We start from the raw sequence: 16,278 nt of genomic DNA on the forward strand, positions 1-16,278 counted from the left end.
AACCAGAGCGCCATATTATTAATTAGCCTCTTTGTGCCATGTCTTCCTTAACAGTAAGAGGAATTTGTTGTCAGTGGTGCTAAGTTCCCTCCCAACTCCAAACTTTTATTAGTTCACTTTTCTCCACTCCCCACAGCACACTGACCAAAGTTAAACCAAAAGCAAACACCAAAATAGATATTAGTCTACTGATGATATGTTCTAGTATATTATATGGACCAGAGTAGATACTTGTACTGAAAATATAAAGATTACTCCAATCATAATTATCTTTGTGTATAGAAAGCAACTTTTCCATTACTGAGAGATTTTTGAAAAACTAAGATTTGTTGTGTTGATGTCACAGGACATAAAGCACACAACAAGTGTGTTAGTAAGCCATACATCTTTAGAGCCCATCCATCTGCCAAAGAACCAGAAAATAAATCTGATAAAGGAGGAAAAGTAAACATAACTCAGAGTTTAGTGTTATTATCAGTCTCCAACATCTCTGTATAGAAGCGATGATCTTAAAATATTTTCAAAGTGTATAAATGCATTCCATTCTCAGACTCCACCTTCATGGCTGGACACAACAGCAATTTAGAAAAACACAGCATGCTAGTTTTTAACAGAGGAAAACCTAGGATCACTGAAGCATAATTACCCTATAATCTTCCTCCTCTGTAATTTACTATCAAAGTACTTTCATTCTTTACCACCAAATGTTTTGAAGAGTGGTCTACTATTTGACCACTTATTCTACATAGACTCACTGACCAACTGCAAACTGGTTTCTCTCAGCCATTTTACTGAATCTATTTTTTTTTTTGAATCTATTTTTTTAAGCCTCCAGGAAACTTATAATTGCCAACATTAGAAGGTCACCTCAGTCCTCAAGCTTTTTGACCTCTCTTTAGAATTTTATCACTACCATCCACTCTTAAACCTCTCTCCAATATTGACCTTCAAGGCCCTGTGTTTTCTTTGTTCTCCACCTCTGATGTTTTGCCACTCTTTCATTGGGTCCCATTTGCCCACTTCTTAAAATTAGGTTTGCACGGTACTCTTCTCCACCTCCACTGTCTCCTTTCCTTTCATTATCTTACAATCACATTGGTTCCCATGGTTTCAACTCTTCCCTCAATGCAGATGACTATCAAATTTGCATCACAATCCAGATTTCTCCAGTTCTCCAGACTCTAATTGCATTTATACCTGCATGTTTCTATGGCAACTCTACTTCAACATAATACATACAAACTATTTTTCCTCCAAAATCTGGGCTTTCTCCTCTATCCTCCATCTGTATTAAAAAAAAAAAAAAAAAAGAACGCAAAAACGTAGACCTCTCAGTTACTGACATTCAAGCCCACAGAGTCATCTTTAAATCCTTGCATCTCTCGCCTCCCACATCCAGTCGATTAAGTCATGAATAGCTTGGTGATGACTTGCATATCTTCCTCAATCTCAGCAACTGCTTTAGTTCAGATTCTAACTGTCCAACTGGGCTAAAATCTTTAAAGACCAACCCTTCTCTCGGTAGTATGCCTTAGGCTAGTTATATAAAGATCTCATGTCATGTAAGGTTTTTCTGGACTGAGGCTCCTGCACTGTGTCTTGATAACTGCTCCATCTTTCATCTCTGTGCCTTCTTATCTTGACTCTCAGTCATTAAGCCCAGACACCCCTTGTTGAACCTGGTTCAGGATCTGCCATTTTACAAGTTCTACCCATCAGGAGGCTGTTAAGCTAGCCAGTCCCAGACTCACAAACAGAACAACATGCACATTACCTTTTATCAAACCATCACCACAGCCTTATTGGGGTTTTTTACTGTTAATTTCTTCTTTGGAACAGAACAATAATGTAGACAGGCTTAGAATATTTGGAATATACAAAACAAATATCATCACCAAATTCCACCAGTTTTAACATTTGGCTAGATTTCTCTCTACTCTGGTTTCTATATTTTTTTAAATAAAATTAGAATCACATGCTACATATAATTTTGTGTTTTATATTATTTACTTTAGAGAATAACCATTTTTCCCTGCATTTAAAATATTCTTCAGAAATGGTTTCAAGGCACCGTAGTAATTCATAATTAATACAGCTATTCAATTTTTCAAAGTTCTCTTTTAATTCCTATAATAACCATCTTTACATTAAAATCTTTGTCAATAATTTTCTTTCTTTATGATATGTACCTGGAAGACACATTACTTAGTCAGAGTATGAGATTTTTTTTTTCACACACACTGTATTTTATTTTTACAAGAGATACATAAACTGACACCAAGCATTGTAAATGGATGACCACAACAAAAGCAACAATGATTGCAATTACCAAACACGAAACACATTCAGAGTATGAGATTTTTAAGCTTGTGATCCACATCGTCAAATTACTTTCCAGAAAAGTTGAACTAACTTACTTTTTGACTGGCAGAGAGTAAGGGCACTCATTCACCAACTACAGAATTCTTCAAAGTGCTCTGGCTACCCCCAGCATCTCTCACCTCTAATTCCTCTGTTCTTCACAGGCAACTTTCTAAAACACAGTTACGATTATAGGGGCTCAAAAAATCCATGATTCCCTCCTACACACAGAGTAAAATTCTAACCTCTGAGCATGGCGTCCGGATCCTCCAAACACTGGCTGCAGCTTCCCTTTTTCTTCTCTTCCACTTCTCTCCTTTGCTCACCCTCGAGTCTAAGCCAGCAGTTCTCCTCCAGGCTACACTTAGAATCACCTGGAGAGGCTTTCGCAAATATATAGAGTTCCATTCCACACTAATTAAATAAGAACCAGGAGCTGGCTTTTTAAAAAGTTCTCCACCAGATGATTCTAATAGCCAAGGTTTAAATCACCACAAGCCAGCCCATTCTGCCTTAAAGCGAAATAGAGAGAGCCACTGGGAGAACATGTCAAAAAGGCACGTTCTTGGACCTCACTTTAACCATACTAACTCACATCTTTTAGGGCTAAAGACCAGGAATTGGCAATTTAACAAACCTGCAGATTCTGTGGTATAAGAAGTACACTCTAGCCAAACCAGACTATTGTCATTTTCTTAATGAAGTGAATGTATGTCCTCTGCCCTTTATGCTTCAAGCTTAGTTTGTTTGTACCTTCCCTGATCCCCCTCTCTGCCCCACTGCCACTCCCTACACACACTCAGACATACAAAGCACATCTTTTTTTATGCCCGGCTTTGCTTATTCTTCCAGCCACATTTAATTGTTCTGGCATTTATGTTTTCAGTGTTCATTGTTTATGTCTTTATTATAGTATTTCTTCTCTCCAGCCCTGTATTAAACATAGTTGTGGAGACTTTAAGCTCCACTAAGAGAACTGAATTTTTCATGTGCAGATACAATATCTGATTCACGAGAATGTCTCCACAGTGTCTGGCATATTTTTCTACAAAGAGTAGACATATGTTAAATGTTTATGCTAAATAACAAAGCATTTCTAGCCTGCATTCTCCTTGATAAATAATTACCAAACACTGTTCCATAATGCTTTGGCAAAGAGAGGCAATGCTGGAGAAGGTAATCTAGTTTTCTTTTTTTATAAGTCTTAAAATATCTAGTGATTTGGTAATGAAGCTCACTCTGGTTTGCTCTGCTAAATCAAGTATATGTTGTCTACTTAATAGTTTATGTGTAACTGAACTATTATAAATCAACTATACTTCAATTAAAAAATAATAATAGAAAAAATAGTTTATGTATATGCTTAGTGAAAGGTTCTACCCAAGTTATTAGCCATTTATTTAGACCATTAATTCTCTTACACTAATTATTTAGATATGTCAAAACACAAAGAAAAATAGCGGATGGGATTTAGAGTTTTCTGTTTTTCTAGTACACGAGGACAAGTGAAAGGTTAGAGTGGGATCTGATATTCCAGGTAGAAATCAAGTTCAGTTAATGCACGTCCTGATATTCTAAAGTAATGAATTCAAGAAACATTCACAAAGCCACTCCCCAAATCTGTTTCCCTGAAGGCCATGCCCAAATATGAACTCTCTCATTAAAGTTTCTAAGAAATCCCAGCCACCCTTTCTACCTCAGTGTTTCTAAAGCACTGAACAACATTTGCATGGTATTTATTGTTTTTTCATGGACATCTCACACTCCTACTGGACTCCAAACTCCTAAAATTAGGGACCAGGTGTTTTTCATGTTTGTGTTTCTTAAAGTGCCTATGATATCACCTGGCATATCAAAGGTGTAGATAAATCTGAAATGAATGGGAAGTTAAAGACAGTACATCAATTTTATTGGATCACAGGTATAATGTAGGAATTTTCCTTTCAATTTACTTTCTCCAAACCATATGCTATCCTCCATTTCCAGAAGAATTGTCATGTCATAGAGGAGCAAAGAATGACCCTGTGATCATAAATAGACAGAGGGAACAATTCATCTTCTCCTTACCCTAGGTAGACAGAGTAGGGAGTTTGTTGAGAGCATTTTTGAATTGTGTGCATGGTACCTATGTACCCCAATAACTTTAGTTTCCTCTATTATAAATTGTTGGCAAAACTTCTATCTACCTTATAGGCTTGTTGTACAGATTAATAAGTGTAAAAACATCTAGTAGAAGATGCATGGTAAATAATCAATTAATGGTATTTAACCTTTTTAATCTGTTCCTTCTGCCTTATAAAGACAAAAGGACACTGGGAGATTGTTTTTTCAGAAACATTTGGCTCCAGATAATAAAACCAGAGCGTAAAGTATATAGCGAATATTAAGGTTCACTGCTTGAACTGAAATACAAATATATGTTGTGTGTTTCTGTGAGATAAGTTGGGTAACAATGATGGATAGATAGAATAATTGGAAGAGGACTCCTCAGTTTAATGAATGTCAGTTCAGGTTCTGCCACTTGTTAGTTGTTTGAACTTGGATATCTACTCTAAACAGATCTCTCTGGGAGGAGAAACACTGAAGTCTTTTCATCCCATTGGATAGATAGAAGACTTCTTCCGCTTGAGTCACCACAAGAGGGCAAATAGCTGACCCTTAATAGATGAAACACAAGAACTGTGGCATCTGGAAACTCAAATGCTAAGTGTCCATTAAAAGGAGAGTCTACAATTATAATTACATATACCAATCAAACAAAAACAGACCAAACTGTGTTTTTTCTATTCCTATCTGCTCAAAATTTTTCTCTTGACACTTAAAAATATGACTGATGAAAGGCAAGGAAACAAGGTTAGTTGCCTTTAAATGTTTCAGATCGCCATGTGAAAATGAAACTAAAATTTGGAAGAAGCCACCCAGTAATTAAAAATGCATCAAGAAATGGAAAAATACACTGGGAAAATGTAGACCAAACTATTATCTATGGTGGTAAAAACCGTTGTTTCTAAATGTTTTAGGTCGAACCATACAAAACTGTCAACATCAGTTTCTTATATGTTTTAAGCCAACACCAAAAAAGAGATTATCACTCTATTGAAGAAGGGATGGTTTAGTGATATTTAATGTGGTTTACATGGGAAATTATAATGATGAAAGATTATCATTTTTCTATCAGGTTTATATTGGAAGAACCAAGATATATGAAAGAAAAGGAAAACACAAAGCACACATGGGGAGAAAAATCACAATTGAGCTCCTTTTCATAGGGGCAAAAAAAGTAGAAAAGTTGTGCTTTAGTTAAGAATGGTATCATGAAGAGGAAGAATCTTAACTATGTATAAAAGGTTAATTTAAGTTTGTGTGTTCAAAAGGAGCTTCTGGGTAGCAATGCCCTATAAATTCTCCCACTGACATTGACCAATGCCAGTGTTAAGTAATAAACCCTGCAGTTGCATGTCCCCATTTTCTCTGTTATAATCCATAATTGTGGATTGGAAGTAAATGCCAAAAATCACTCTGGACCTGGTAAAGGCAGAAGCTCCCTCTCCCAGAATTCTATGGAAGGGAAATAAACAAGAAAGACTTCGTAAAATTAGTATCTTCTGAAGTTTATGAAGCAGACGTATCATAAGGTCTTACAGTTTCATGCTCTTGGCTGAATAGGTGAGGTGGAAAAGACTAGAAAATATTGAGGGTAGAAGACTCCTACTATAATCCAAATAAAGAGCTAGGATTATGAAGGAGGCAGTGGTAATCAAGACACATTTCAAAGTGAGTAAAAGGACTTAGCAACAGAATAAAGTTGGGAGGTAACTTTTAGGAAACATGAAAAGACAAGACCAAGGATGTTGGCCTAGGAGATGAGAGAAAAATGTGAAATGAGTCACAAATTGGGATATTTGTAAAGGAAAATATAAAGAAAACAATAGTTAAAATGTTGGTATTTTTTAATTTGAAAGGGTAGAGGTACATCCAAGGAGAAGAGCTGTAAATAAGATTACAAGTTGGGAGTCTTCTGTACAGAAAAAAAATACTGGAATGGGAACTCAGTTTTTTTTCTTCTTTGTCAACCCCAGCAAATCAGTTGTATCTGTCTTGAGCCTTAGATGGAGAAGCAGTCCAAGTCTACAGCTGGACTCAGCAGGAAAGACTCCATGGTCAATCAGCAATGTCAATCATTCTATCTGTAGAAAAGCATGGTATCAAGGACCACCCACCTGACCTCACAAAACAGAAACATAGATGGTGCTAAGCAAATTGGCCAAGGAGATAAAGTGACTCAGAGGAGCTGTGTGATGATTACAGAGCCTCAGCGTTGCCCAGAGGTGGGTGTGAGAAGGAATTGGGCTTGACCACAAATCAAGATTTGGGGAGAAATTCAGAAAAGTAGAGACTCATAGAAACCAAGGGAGTGGAGATGGCTATAAAGGAAGCTGTCAACATAATTACACTCTGCAAAGCAGTAGGAATGAGGGTGAGAACGATCTCTAGACTGCGCAATGACAAGTTTCTGTGCACCTTGGGAGAGACTGTATTGTTTCAGGGGGTGACGAAGTGAACCACAGTGAGGAATTTTAGCCAATTTTTATGTACCACACAATTAAGGAATATTAAATCACCTCTTAGCCTCCACTTTCTGGGACAATTTATCACTGCATATTATTAAAACCAGATCATTAGTTTGGATAACACAAACCTTTGGGGGGAGGAGGAAACATACTCTAAGGTTTAATTCTTTTAATTGAATAAGTGTTTTCTAACCTTGTTTTAAAATTGTGGTTTAGAGCTCATGTGAATACAATTTTAAGATATATTGTTAATTTTTATTCTAAAAAGTAACTTAAGGGACTTCCCTGGTGGTCCAGTGGTTAATACTTAGCGCTTCCAATGCAAGGGGTGCAGGTTCATCCCTGGTCAGGGAACCATGATCCCACATTCCGTGTGGTGCAGCCAAAAGAAAAATTAATTAAAAAATTAAAATTAAAATAAAATAAAAAGTAACTTAAATTTACATTAAATTAAGAAAACCAAACCCTATAGAAGAACGTTCTTATAACAGTCACCATTACACAGAATCTGGTATGTGTTCTTATAGTCTTTAATTAGTGCATAAATACCTCTTTACCCTCAGTAGACAGGGAGGTTGTCGAGAGCACATTTGAATTGTGTGCAAGGTACATAACTAATCCATGCTTTGGTTTCCTCTTCTATAAATTGTGGACAAAAAGAAAAAAGAAAAGAATATGTCTAGGAAGATATCCAGGTCCACCAGTTATCAGAGTTGCCAGTGCGCTCTGGCCCTTTAACAGCACAGACATTCTGATTTGCCTGGGCGCTATGGAAACCAGAATAGAATAGGGGACAGCTGAGAGCACCCAAGACACTGGCAGTTGGAAGAGTGATGGAGGACAAGCAGGACCTCGAGGACAGGTAAAAGGAAGAAGCACTTGAAGAAAGAAAGAAACGTTAAGTTGACCTGCAGGGAAGAAGAAGGAGAAGACTAAGTTAAAAGTAACAGAATTTTTCATCTGACCCCTACAGAAATAACCAAAAAAAGAAAAAAAAAAAAAGGAAAGAAAGAAAAAAGAGCCATTTCTGAGGTTTACTGATAGGAGTTAAATAAAAAAGAACCAAAACTAGTTACTTCAAAAGTTTACTGTAATTTTCCAAGCAATACTATTAACTTTTAGAGTACTGAGTAACGGTAAAATAAGTCAATTGGTAGTTAAGAGATCCCCATATTTTTAAAAAATTTATTGACCAGTTAAATTTATAAAAGAAATTGGGGAATTATCATAAAAATACCTTTTTTAAAAAAATTTGACCAAAAAAGGACAATCTGCATTCATCATTACATAAATGAAAAGACATTTTAATGTAATATCAATGCTACTGTCAGTGAGTATCAGCAGATACATTCCTCTTTGTGTGTGTGTTGGTGTGTGTATGATGCAAGGACGGGCACTGAGAAAAAAATATCCTATAAATCAAAAAAGAAAATAATAATATAAACAACAACATAGCGAACTTATTCTAGAGTAAGTTCTATCTTCTCCCTACCCCCCAGTTTATTGGAGAGTTTTTTTCCCTAGGATGTGAGTGTTAGTTATTTCATTGTAAACTTTAGAACAAAACTCTATAATTTGATTCTTGTTTCAACATTCTCTTTAATTTCAAAGACATTGTTTATTGATAACACTGGAAAGCATTTGATCAACTGAGTAAATTTTTTTTTTTTTTTTTTTGCCTGAAGAAACAAAAATAAGAGTTCATCACCGAAGAGGTAGCCTGATGATGTAAGTATTGTAATAAGCTAAAATCTGGAATCATCTAGAAGAATAAATAGGACTCATCATGTCCTTCTCAGCCCATACCCGAAAGACCAACAAAAAGAATTTTCCACTGGACTGTCTTCTAATGCCACAAGTTCCACGTAGTAATTACTTGCATTTTCAGGAAGAAAAGCAAAAACTACAACTAAAGAAATTCCTTCTTCATAGGATGTTCCTAGTGGCCAGGGTAACAGCAAACACAGAAAAAAAAGATATTGCTGAATACTATGAACAATTGTTTCAGTCAATTTTGAAACGTCACCTAGGAGAAGCAGTGACAGGATTATTGCTCATATATCCGACTTCCATTGTGCATATCCTGGAGTCCTCCAATGGTACTCTTTACCAAATTCTTTTGGATTATCTTAGCCATGAAAAGGATGAAACAGAATTTTTTATCCAAGGAATGAAAATCATAGTCACGTCCCACAATATACCAACAAGGCTCTTTATGCAATGGCATGTTTCAGTAATAAAAGCGCCAGTTATGTATCTTGATGATGTGACACAGTCACTATCCCTGCAAGAGGTCATGACAGAATTTCTCATCCAAACCCATAAACTAGCACTCCATCTTTTTAAGACTGTGAAAGTGGGCACTAAAGGACCAGGTGATAATTTGCACCAAGTTGCACCCGAATTACTCCTTCCAGAACAAATAATAAAGTACGTATGCAATGCTGCAGAATTAATGGACCCAGAAACTTTCATAAACATGTATAATAAACCCATACACGTCACCTTGGATTCTGAGGTGGTATGGCCCACTCCTTCCCGCTTCTAGGATGAAGAGAGAGGATGTGGTCAGTGTGGTCAAATCTCTTAAGGAATGTATGCTACTTAAATAAAAGGAAAATATTTCGAAAGTTACTTTTCTCTTTAAAAAAGGAAAGAAACAACACAGCCATCTACACAAAGGTAATAGACTAATCTTTACAGAGTATGTTGAGTTAAACTTGAAAATTTATCTGGTCTGATATTAAGATCAACACATTATTTTCAATAATGAAGGGGTTTAATAAGGTCATAATAAGTTCTCAAGGTTAACATCATTTTGATGAAATGACTTAATTTTTAATGAAAAGTAGAGATGAAAAAGGATAAACACTTGATTCAGATTCTCATTCATTCTTTCAACCATCAAAAAGCAGCTGTCACCACGCAGTATTATGTTCTGAGAGTACAAAATTTCGGGGAAATATACAATGCTTGAGTTGCTTGCAGCCTAAGCTTGGAGGCAAATATGTGTAAAAGTAAATATGATGCATGATATGATGTATGATATGAACATTATTATAGTCGCAATATGCAGGGAAGACTGTAAGAGCAAAGTGAGGGAGTAATCTCGCTATGTATGGTCCCTGAAATCAGAAAACAAAACCTAAACTTTGAAAGTAGTACCAAGGCTCACATATTCTGGATGATATAATCAAGAATACTGAGGCCATTATAAAGCTAAAGAACACAATAGCTTTTTGAAGTGACTAGAAAATACACTGTCAGAAAGCATTGCAATTGTATTCTTTCATGCAAAGTCATTTATTGAGCACCTTTCACAGGACAGACACTTGCCAAATGACAGGGATATGTCAGGGTCCAGAGGAGACATGATCCCTCCTCACTTGGGAAACCTACTTCTAAATGAGTCTATGTAAGATAAACAAATTGGTTATTTTTTCACTTTAATTCCTAGAAAGCAATTAATTATATGCAATTTCTATATGACCTATTTCAAGTTGGTCTCTCCCTTCCTTTACCCAAGATTAATGCTTTTTTCGCACTATTTAAATTTTTCTAGTTTGTTCAAGCAATTAAGCAACATTAATGTTTTACTACTTCAATGATATTTATCCGAAATTGCTTCAATATGCCATGAAATAAACTTTGGATTGAATAGAAGAAATACTGTTATATCATTTTAACTTCATTTCTCATTGCTTATTTGATTTTCAGTCTCTCTAGGGGGGAAAAGCCATCTCAGTATGCACCTCAAATTTGTCATATGTAGATAATATCATAATTTGTTCCATATCAGAATCAAATTTCAGGAAAGACCATTCCTATTTTTTCATTTAGTAATATAGTTTTAGAAAAAGAATGATATTTTTCACTTTAAGCTGACTTGAAGTTCCATTCATTTAAATTTAGTAACATTAAGGATATTTTAGAGAAAATTAAAATTCTTCCAATTAAGAAAGAGTATATAATTTACAAACATTTTTATCAGTTTGATAAATATCAAACGCCTAATATTCAGCAATGTGCTATTTACTCGTTGAACTGTGAAAAGGCACCCATTGATAGTAAATGTTTAGTGACAAAGTGAGTGGAGTTGAGTTAATGCTTTCCAGGCCACCAAAAAAAAAAAAAAAAAAAAAAAGAAGAAGAAGAGGAAATAAATAGAAAGAAGGGAAGGAAGGAAGGAAGGAAAAAAGAAAGAGAAAGAGTGTAAGCCTCAGTCAGTCTTTGAATGTATGTGAGGAAGAGGTTTGGGAGGGCAGATGAGCATATTTAAGAGAACAGAGACGAGCAAAAGCAGGAAGGAGAAAATGAACCAAAAATGTTTATTGGACCAGATGGAATCCATTTAACAGGGAAAATTTTGTTTAGGAACAATATTTTCTAATGTTAAAATGAATAGAAGTAGTTTACAAGTAAAACTACATATTTGAGTATATAAAAGTATGGCACATTATATACTCCAAAAATGGCCACTGCAATATATCCCATCCCACACGCTCTTCTTACAATGTGACCTCAACACACCTCCCATCGCATGGTGGGTTCTAAATACCCTCCCCTTGAAATCAGGCGGACCTTTCTTTGTGACTGCCTAGATGAACACTACAACAGAAGTGATCCAATGTGACCTCCAAGGTCATAAAAATGCCTTGCACTTTGCCTTGATCACTTGAATGGAACTTAGACAATATGCTATGAGCAATCCAAGCAGGTTTCCAGATGACACCCCCAGCCGAAGTCCCAGGCAACAGCCAGTATCACCACTAGACATGTGACTGAGTGAACCTTCAGGTGACTCCAGGCTCTAGCCTCCCAGCCAACCCTGGATTTCAAGCCAGACCAGCTGACACCATGGGGAGGAGGAGTAGAGTACACATGAGCTGTTCCCACTGAGCCCTGTCTAAATTGCAGATCTGTGAACAGCAAAAATTACTGTTGTTGATTCAAGCTACTAAGTTTCGGGTGAATGTTTATGCAGCAGTCTGGAACACTAATATATAACAAGAATAATTTTGTATGTACATTTTATTGATATATGTACATATCATTTATTTATTCATTCATCTATGCAACTAGTATTTTCTAAATATCTACCAGTAAATATTTACCAGGGCACCAAGCACTGTGGTAGTCACTGGATATACAAGCAGAAGTAAGAGGTGTGTCCTCCACACTGCCTAGCATAGAACTTTTATTGGTCTATAATACTTTCTGGTGTGAGAAATACTGATAGAAAATTAATTCATTGGCCAAAGAAAAACATAAAAAACCTCAGTCATTTTTGGAAGAAGTTATAGAAAATATCTAAATGAAAATGCTGATTTACTTAGTAGACTGTTACTTTACATTTAAAGGATTCCTGAAGCATGAATTGTGCAAATAATTGGAAAATAAGCACAAAGTGAGCATAAATAGACTACTTATTTATTTATTTATTTAAATGACACTCTAGAATGAGTTTATTCAAATGCAAGTAGTCACCTTAGGAGAGTTTATATTTATTTCAGTGACAGCATCATTGCTAAAAACATTTTGTGACTCATTAATGGAAGATAAATTAAGGAGGTTTATAAATCAAAGGGAGTTAAAATATTTTAGTTACATCTAGTTTTTTGAACCCCAAATAATATATATTGTAATTTGATTGGTGACCTTAATATTCAAACTTCATTCATAGAAATGTTCATTTTTATATATTGTACTCACTCTCAAAGGAAGATCTGCTGTCACTGAACATATTAAAATAGTGTGGCACTGCCTCTAAGGGGAAATACAGATACGTTTCCAGTAACAGTTGCATTATTAAGAGTCCTACAGAGCTCACCAATATCACATCTTTAAAGGGGACAACACTCATTTAGCTGTGTCTGTTTTGGTATATAGATAAAATGCAGAAATACTATATTCATACCTTACAAATGTAATTTAATTTGATCAAGTCCAAAAATGTGACTCAAACGTTAGGAAGCCTCAAAAGGTAATTCTCACCCCAATGAGGGTTATAGTTTTCTTACAATGAAACTTTATATAAAACCAGAGCACAGAAGTTAAACCAAATAGAAAATGAGCATTTAAATACTGAACATACAACATTCACTGTTCATATAACAATGACCATATAACACATACTCATATATATTTGAGGAACATACGACATTTAAGTGGCATGGCCAGCACCATTCCCATCCTTTTGTTTTGATACCGATATCTTCTACAATAGACTGACATGCTGACAATCTTATTCCTGTTTCAATGTAACCAAGGACTTCCAGGAAGGTTATAGTTTTCTTGAAGACAACTGAATAATGTTATTTGGAGGGAAAAACCCTCCCGGGGTGAATTTTAAAATTTGTACTGTCTTCATTTTAATTAAAGAAGCATCTGGATTCCTTCCTGGAGAATCATTGCTTAGTACAGATTCTTACATTTAGTGACTTTATCATAACTTTAGCATGACAAAACAGCATTTCAATTCAGTGAAACCTATCTCTAGCACAGAATTCCCCCAGCTTCCATGAGGAAGTGGAAATGGGACAGCTTAACAACAACTGAATATAGCAAGTACTTTTAGAATATTTCATGTCGTTAGTAAGTGACTTAATGTAGAATTAGAGTTCTCCCCCTTGTGGTCAATTATGTAAATTTCCAGATTACCTGCTGATATGATTTATACAATAAATACAGAGCATAGTTTTTAAGAAAATATAAAGAGAAGCCCCAAAGGTACCTGTCAAATGTCTGTTCTACCTGCCTGCCCCCTCAGCCGCACTGTTTTGCAGAAAAAGACATTAAGTGCTTTGCCAACAGTAAAAGCAGGAGTTGGTAATACTAGTCCCCTATTTCCACTGCATCACTTTAAATAGTTAACTGTAGTCATGGTTGGGGTCTGGATTTAACTCTAAGTGCTCTCTTCACTACTACGCCAAACACATTCTGTGCTCCAGTCCTCACATAATGCCTTTTCGAGACATCCGACTGGATTTTCACATGCACCTCCATCTGCATGAGTTCTGGATAGAACAAATCATTCCTTGCCTCTACTATCCTTTTAATCTGCTCCCTCAACTGCACTCCCCATTGCTGTAAAATGGACCACTCTCCACACAGTTGCCAAGTCAGAACTTGAACGATGTCCTAATTTCCTCCCTTCCTTTTTATTTCACTGACAGCCAATCAATCCAAGCCCCACCCATTTTCCAGAGTAAGTGTTTCTAGTGTCTGGCCTTGTTTTTGTGCCATTCTTAGGGATCTCCCTCACTCTAACCTTCTCTTCCGCCTCTCTGTCTTTCTAGTCTATGTAATATTTCTATCAAAGTTAAAGGCAGTATAGCAAAAGATGTAAGAGAGCCACCTATGGTATCAAGTTGCTGTATTGAAACCTGGTTCTGAAAGTTTGTAGAGCTGTAATTTGTTTCTGTACCCTTCTGCACCTCAGTTTCCTCATCTACGAAATGAGTGTGATTAACAGTATCTACATTATAAGACTGGTTATGGACACTGTATGAAATAATGGTGTCAAGATCCTAGCATACAGTAAACACTAATAAATGTTATTCCTCTAATCAAAATTCTTCAGTGGCTTTCATTTCATCTTCCGGATAAAAAGCAAAGTTCCATCATGATCTGCAAAGCCTTGATTCTCTGATTCTTGCTTACTAAGCTACCCACCCTCATCTGTACTCATCATTCCCTTTCTCACACTTTGTTCTCTAATGGTTTCCCAATATTTTCATGTTTTTTGCCTTTAACTTCCTTCCTCATTTCTCTTAGCAAGATTCTCCTTACCAAGGGCCCTGAACCAAGATGGCGGAGTAGAAGGATGTGCTCTCACTCCCTCTTGTGAGAACACCAGAATCACAACTAGCTGCTGGACAATTATCGACAGGGAGACGCTGGAACTCACCAAAAAAGACACCCCACATCCAAAGACAAAGGAGAAACCACAATGAGATGGTAGGAGGGGCGCAAGCACAGTAAAATCAAATCCCATAACTGCTGGGTGGGTGACTCACAGACTGGAGAACACTTATACCACAGAAATCCACCGACTGGAGTGAAGGTTCTGAGCCCCATGTCAGGCTTCCCAACCTGGGGGTCCAGCAATGGGAGGAGGAATTCTGAGAGAATCAGACTTTGAAGCCTAGTGGGAATTGATTGCAGGACTTCGACAGGACTGGGGGAAACAGAGACTCGACTCTTGGAGGGTACACACAAAGTAGTGTGCGCATCGGGACCCAGAGGAAGGAGCAGTGACCCCAGGGGAGACTGAACCAGACCTACCTGCTAGCGTTGGAGGGTCTCCTGCAGAGGTGGGGGGTGGCTGTGGCTCACTGTGGGGACAAGGACACTGGCAGCATAAGTTCTGGGAAGCACTTTCCCAGAAAGTTTTTGGTGTGAGCCCTCCCAAAGTCGGCCATTAGCCACACCAAAGAGCCAAGGTAAGCTCCAGTGTTGGGTTGCCTCAGGCCAAACAACCAACAGAGAGAGAAACCAGCCCCACCCATCAGCATTCAAGCAGATTAAAGTTTTACTGAGCTCTGCCCACCAGAGCAACAGTCAGCTCTACCCACCACCAGTCCCTCCCCATCAGGAAACTTGCACAACCCTCTTAGATAGCCTCATCCACCAGAGGGCAGACAGCAGAAGCAAGAAGAAATACAATTGTGCAGCCTGTGGAACAAAAACCACATTCACAGAAAGATAGACAAGATGAAAAGGCAGAGGGCTATGTACCAGATGAAGGAACAAGATAAAACCCCAGAAAAACAACTAAATGAAGTGGAGATAGGCAACGTTCCTGAAAAATAATTCAGAATAATGATAGTGAAGATGATCCAGGACCTCAGAAAAAGAATGGAGGCAAAGATCGAGAAGATGCAAGAAATGTTTAACAAACACCTAGAAGAATTAAAGAACAAACAAACAGAGATGAACGATACAATAACTGAAATGAAAACTACACTAGAAGGAATCAATAGCAGAATAACAGAGGCAAAGGAACGGATAAGTGACCTGGAAAACAGAATGGTGGAATTCACTGCTGTGGAACACACTAAAGAAAAAAGAATGAAAAGAAATGAAGACAGTCTAAGAGACCTCTGGGACAACATTAAACGCAACAACATTCGCACTATAGGGGTCCCAGAAGAGGAAGAGAGAGAGAGAAAGGACCAGAGAAAATATTTGAAGAGACTACAGTCGAAAACTTCCCTAACATAGGAAAGGAAATAGCCACCCAAGTCCAGGAAGCACAGCGAGCCCCATACAGGAGAAACCCAAGGAGAAACACACCGAGACACATAGTAATCAAATTGGCAAAAATAAAAGATAAAGAAAAATT

At 36.9% G+C, this 16,278-nt stretch overlaps 2 protein-coding genes across 2 annotated transcripts in view; one reads left to right on the forward strand and one right to left on the reverse strand.

The window, feature by feature from the left end:
- ZNF804B (zinc finger protein 804B) overlaps window positions 1–16,278 on the reverse strand; it is a 533,431-nt gene that overhangs the window by 484,300 nt on the left and 32,853 nt on the right. The gene's annotated exons all lie outside the window — the stretch shown is intronic.
- TEX47 (testis expressed 47) lies at window positions 8,719–9,480 on the forward strand. The gene has a single exon (XM_061197832.1). The coding sequence runs from the start codon at window positions 8,719–8,721 to the stop codon at window positions 9,478–9,480; it is 762 nt and encodes a 253-aa protein (XP_061053815.1).

The sequence above is a fragment of the Eubalaena glacialis genome, chromosome 8 (assembly GCF_028564815.1).
Source record: "Eubalaena glacialis isolate mEubGla1 chromosome 8, mEubGla1.1.hap2.+ XY, whole genome shotgun sequence".
NCBI classification, from domain to species: Eukaryota; Metazoa; Chordata; class Mammalia; order Artiodactyla; family Balaenidae; genus Eubalaena; species Eubalaena glacialis.

Coding starts and splice junctions, on each gene's coding strand:
- TEX47 (XM_061197832.1), top strand. CDS start 8,719: ATGTCCTTCTCAGCCCATACCCGAAAGACCAACAAAAAGAATTTTCCA.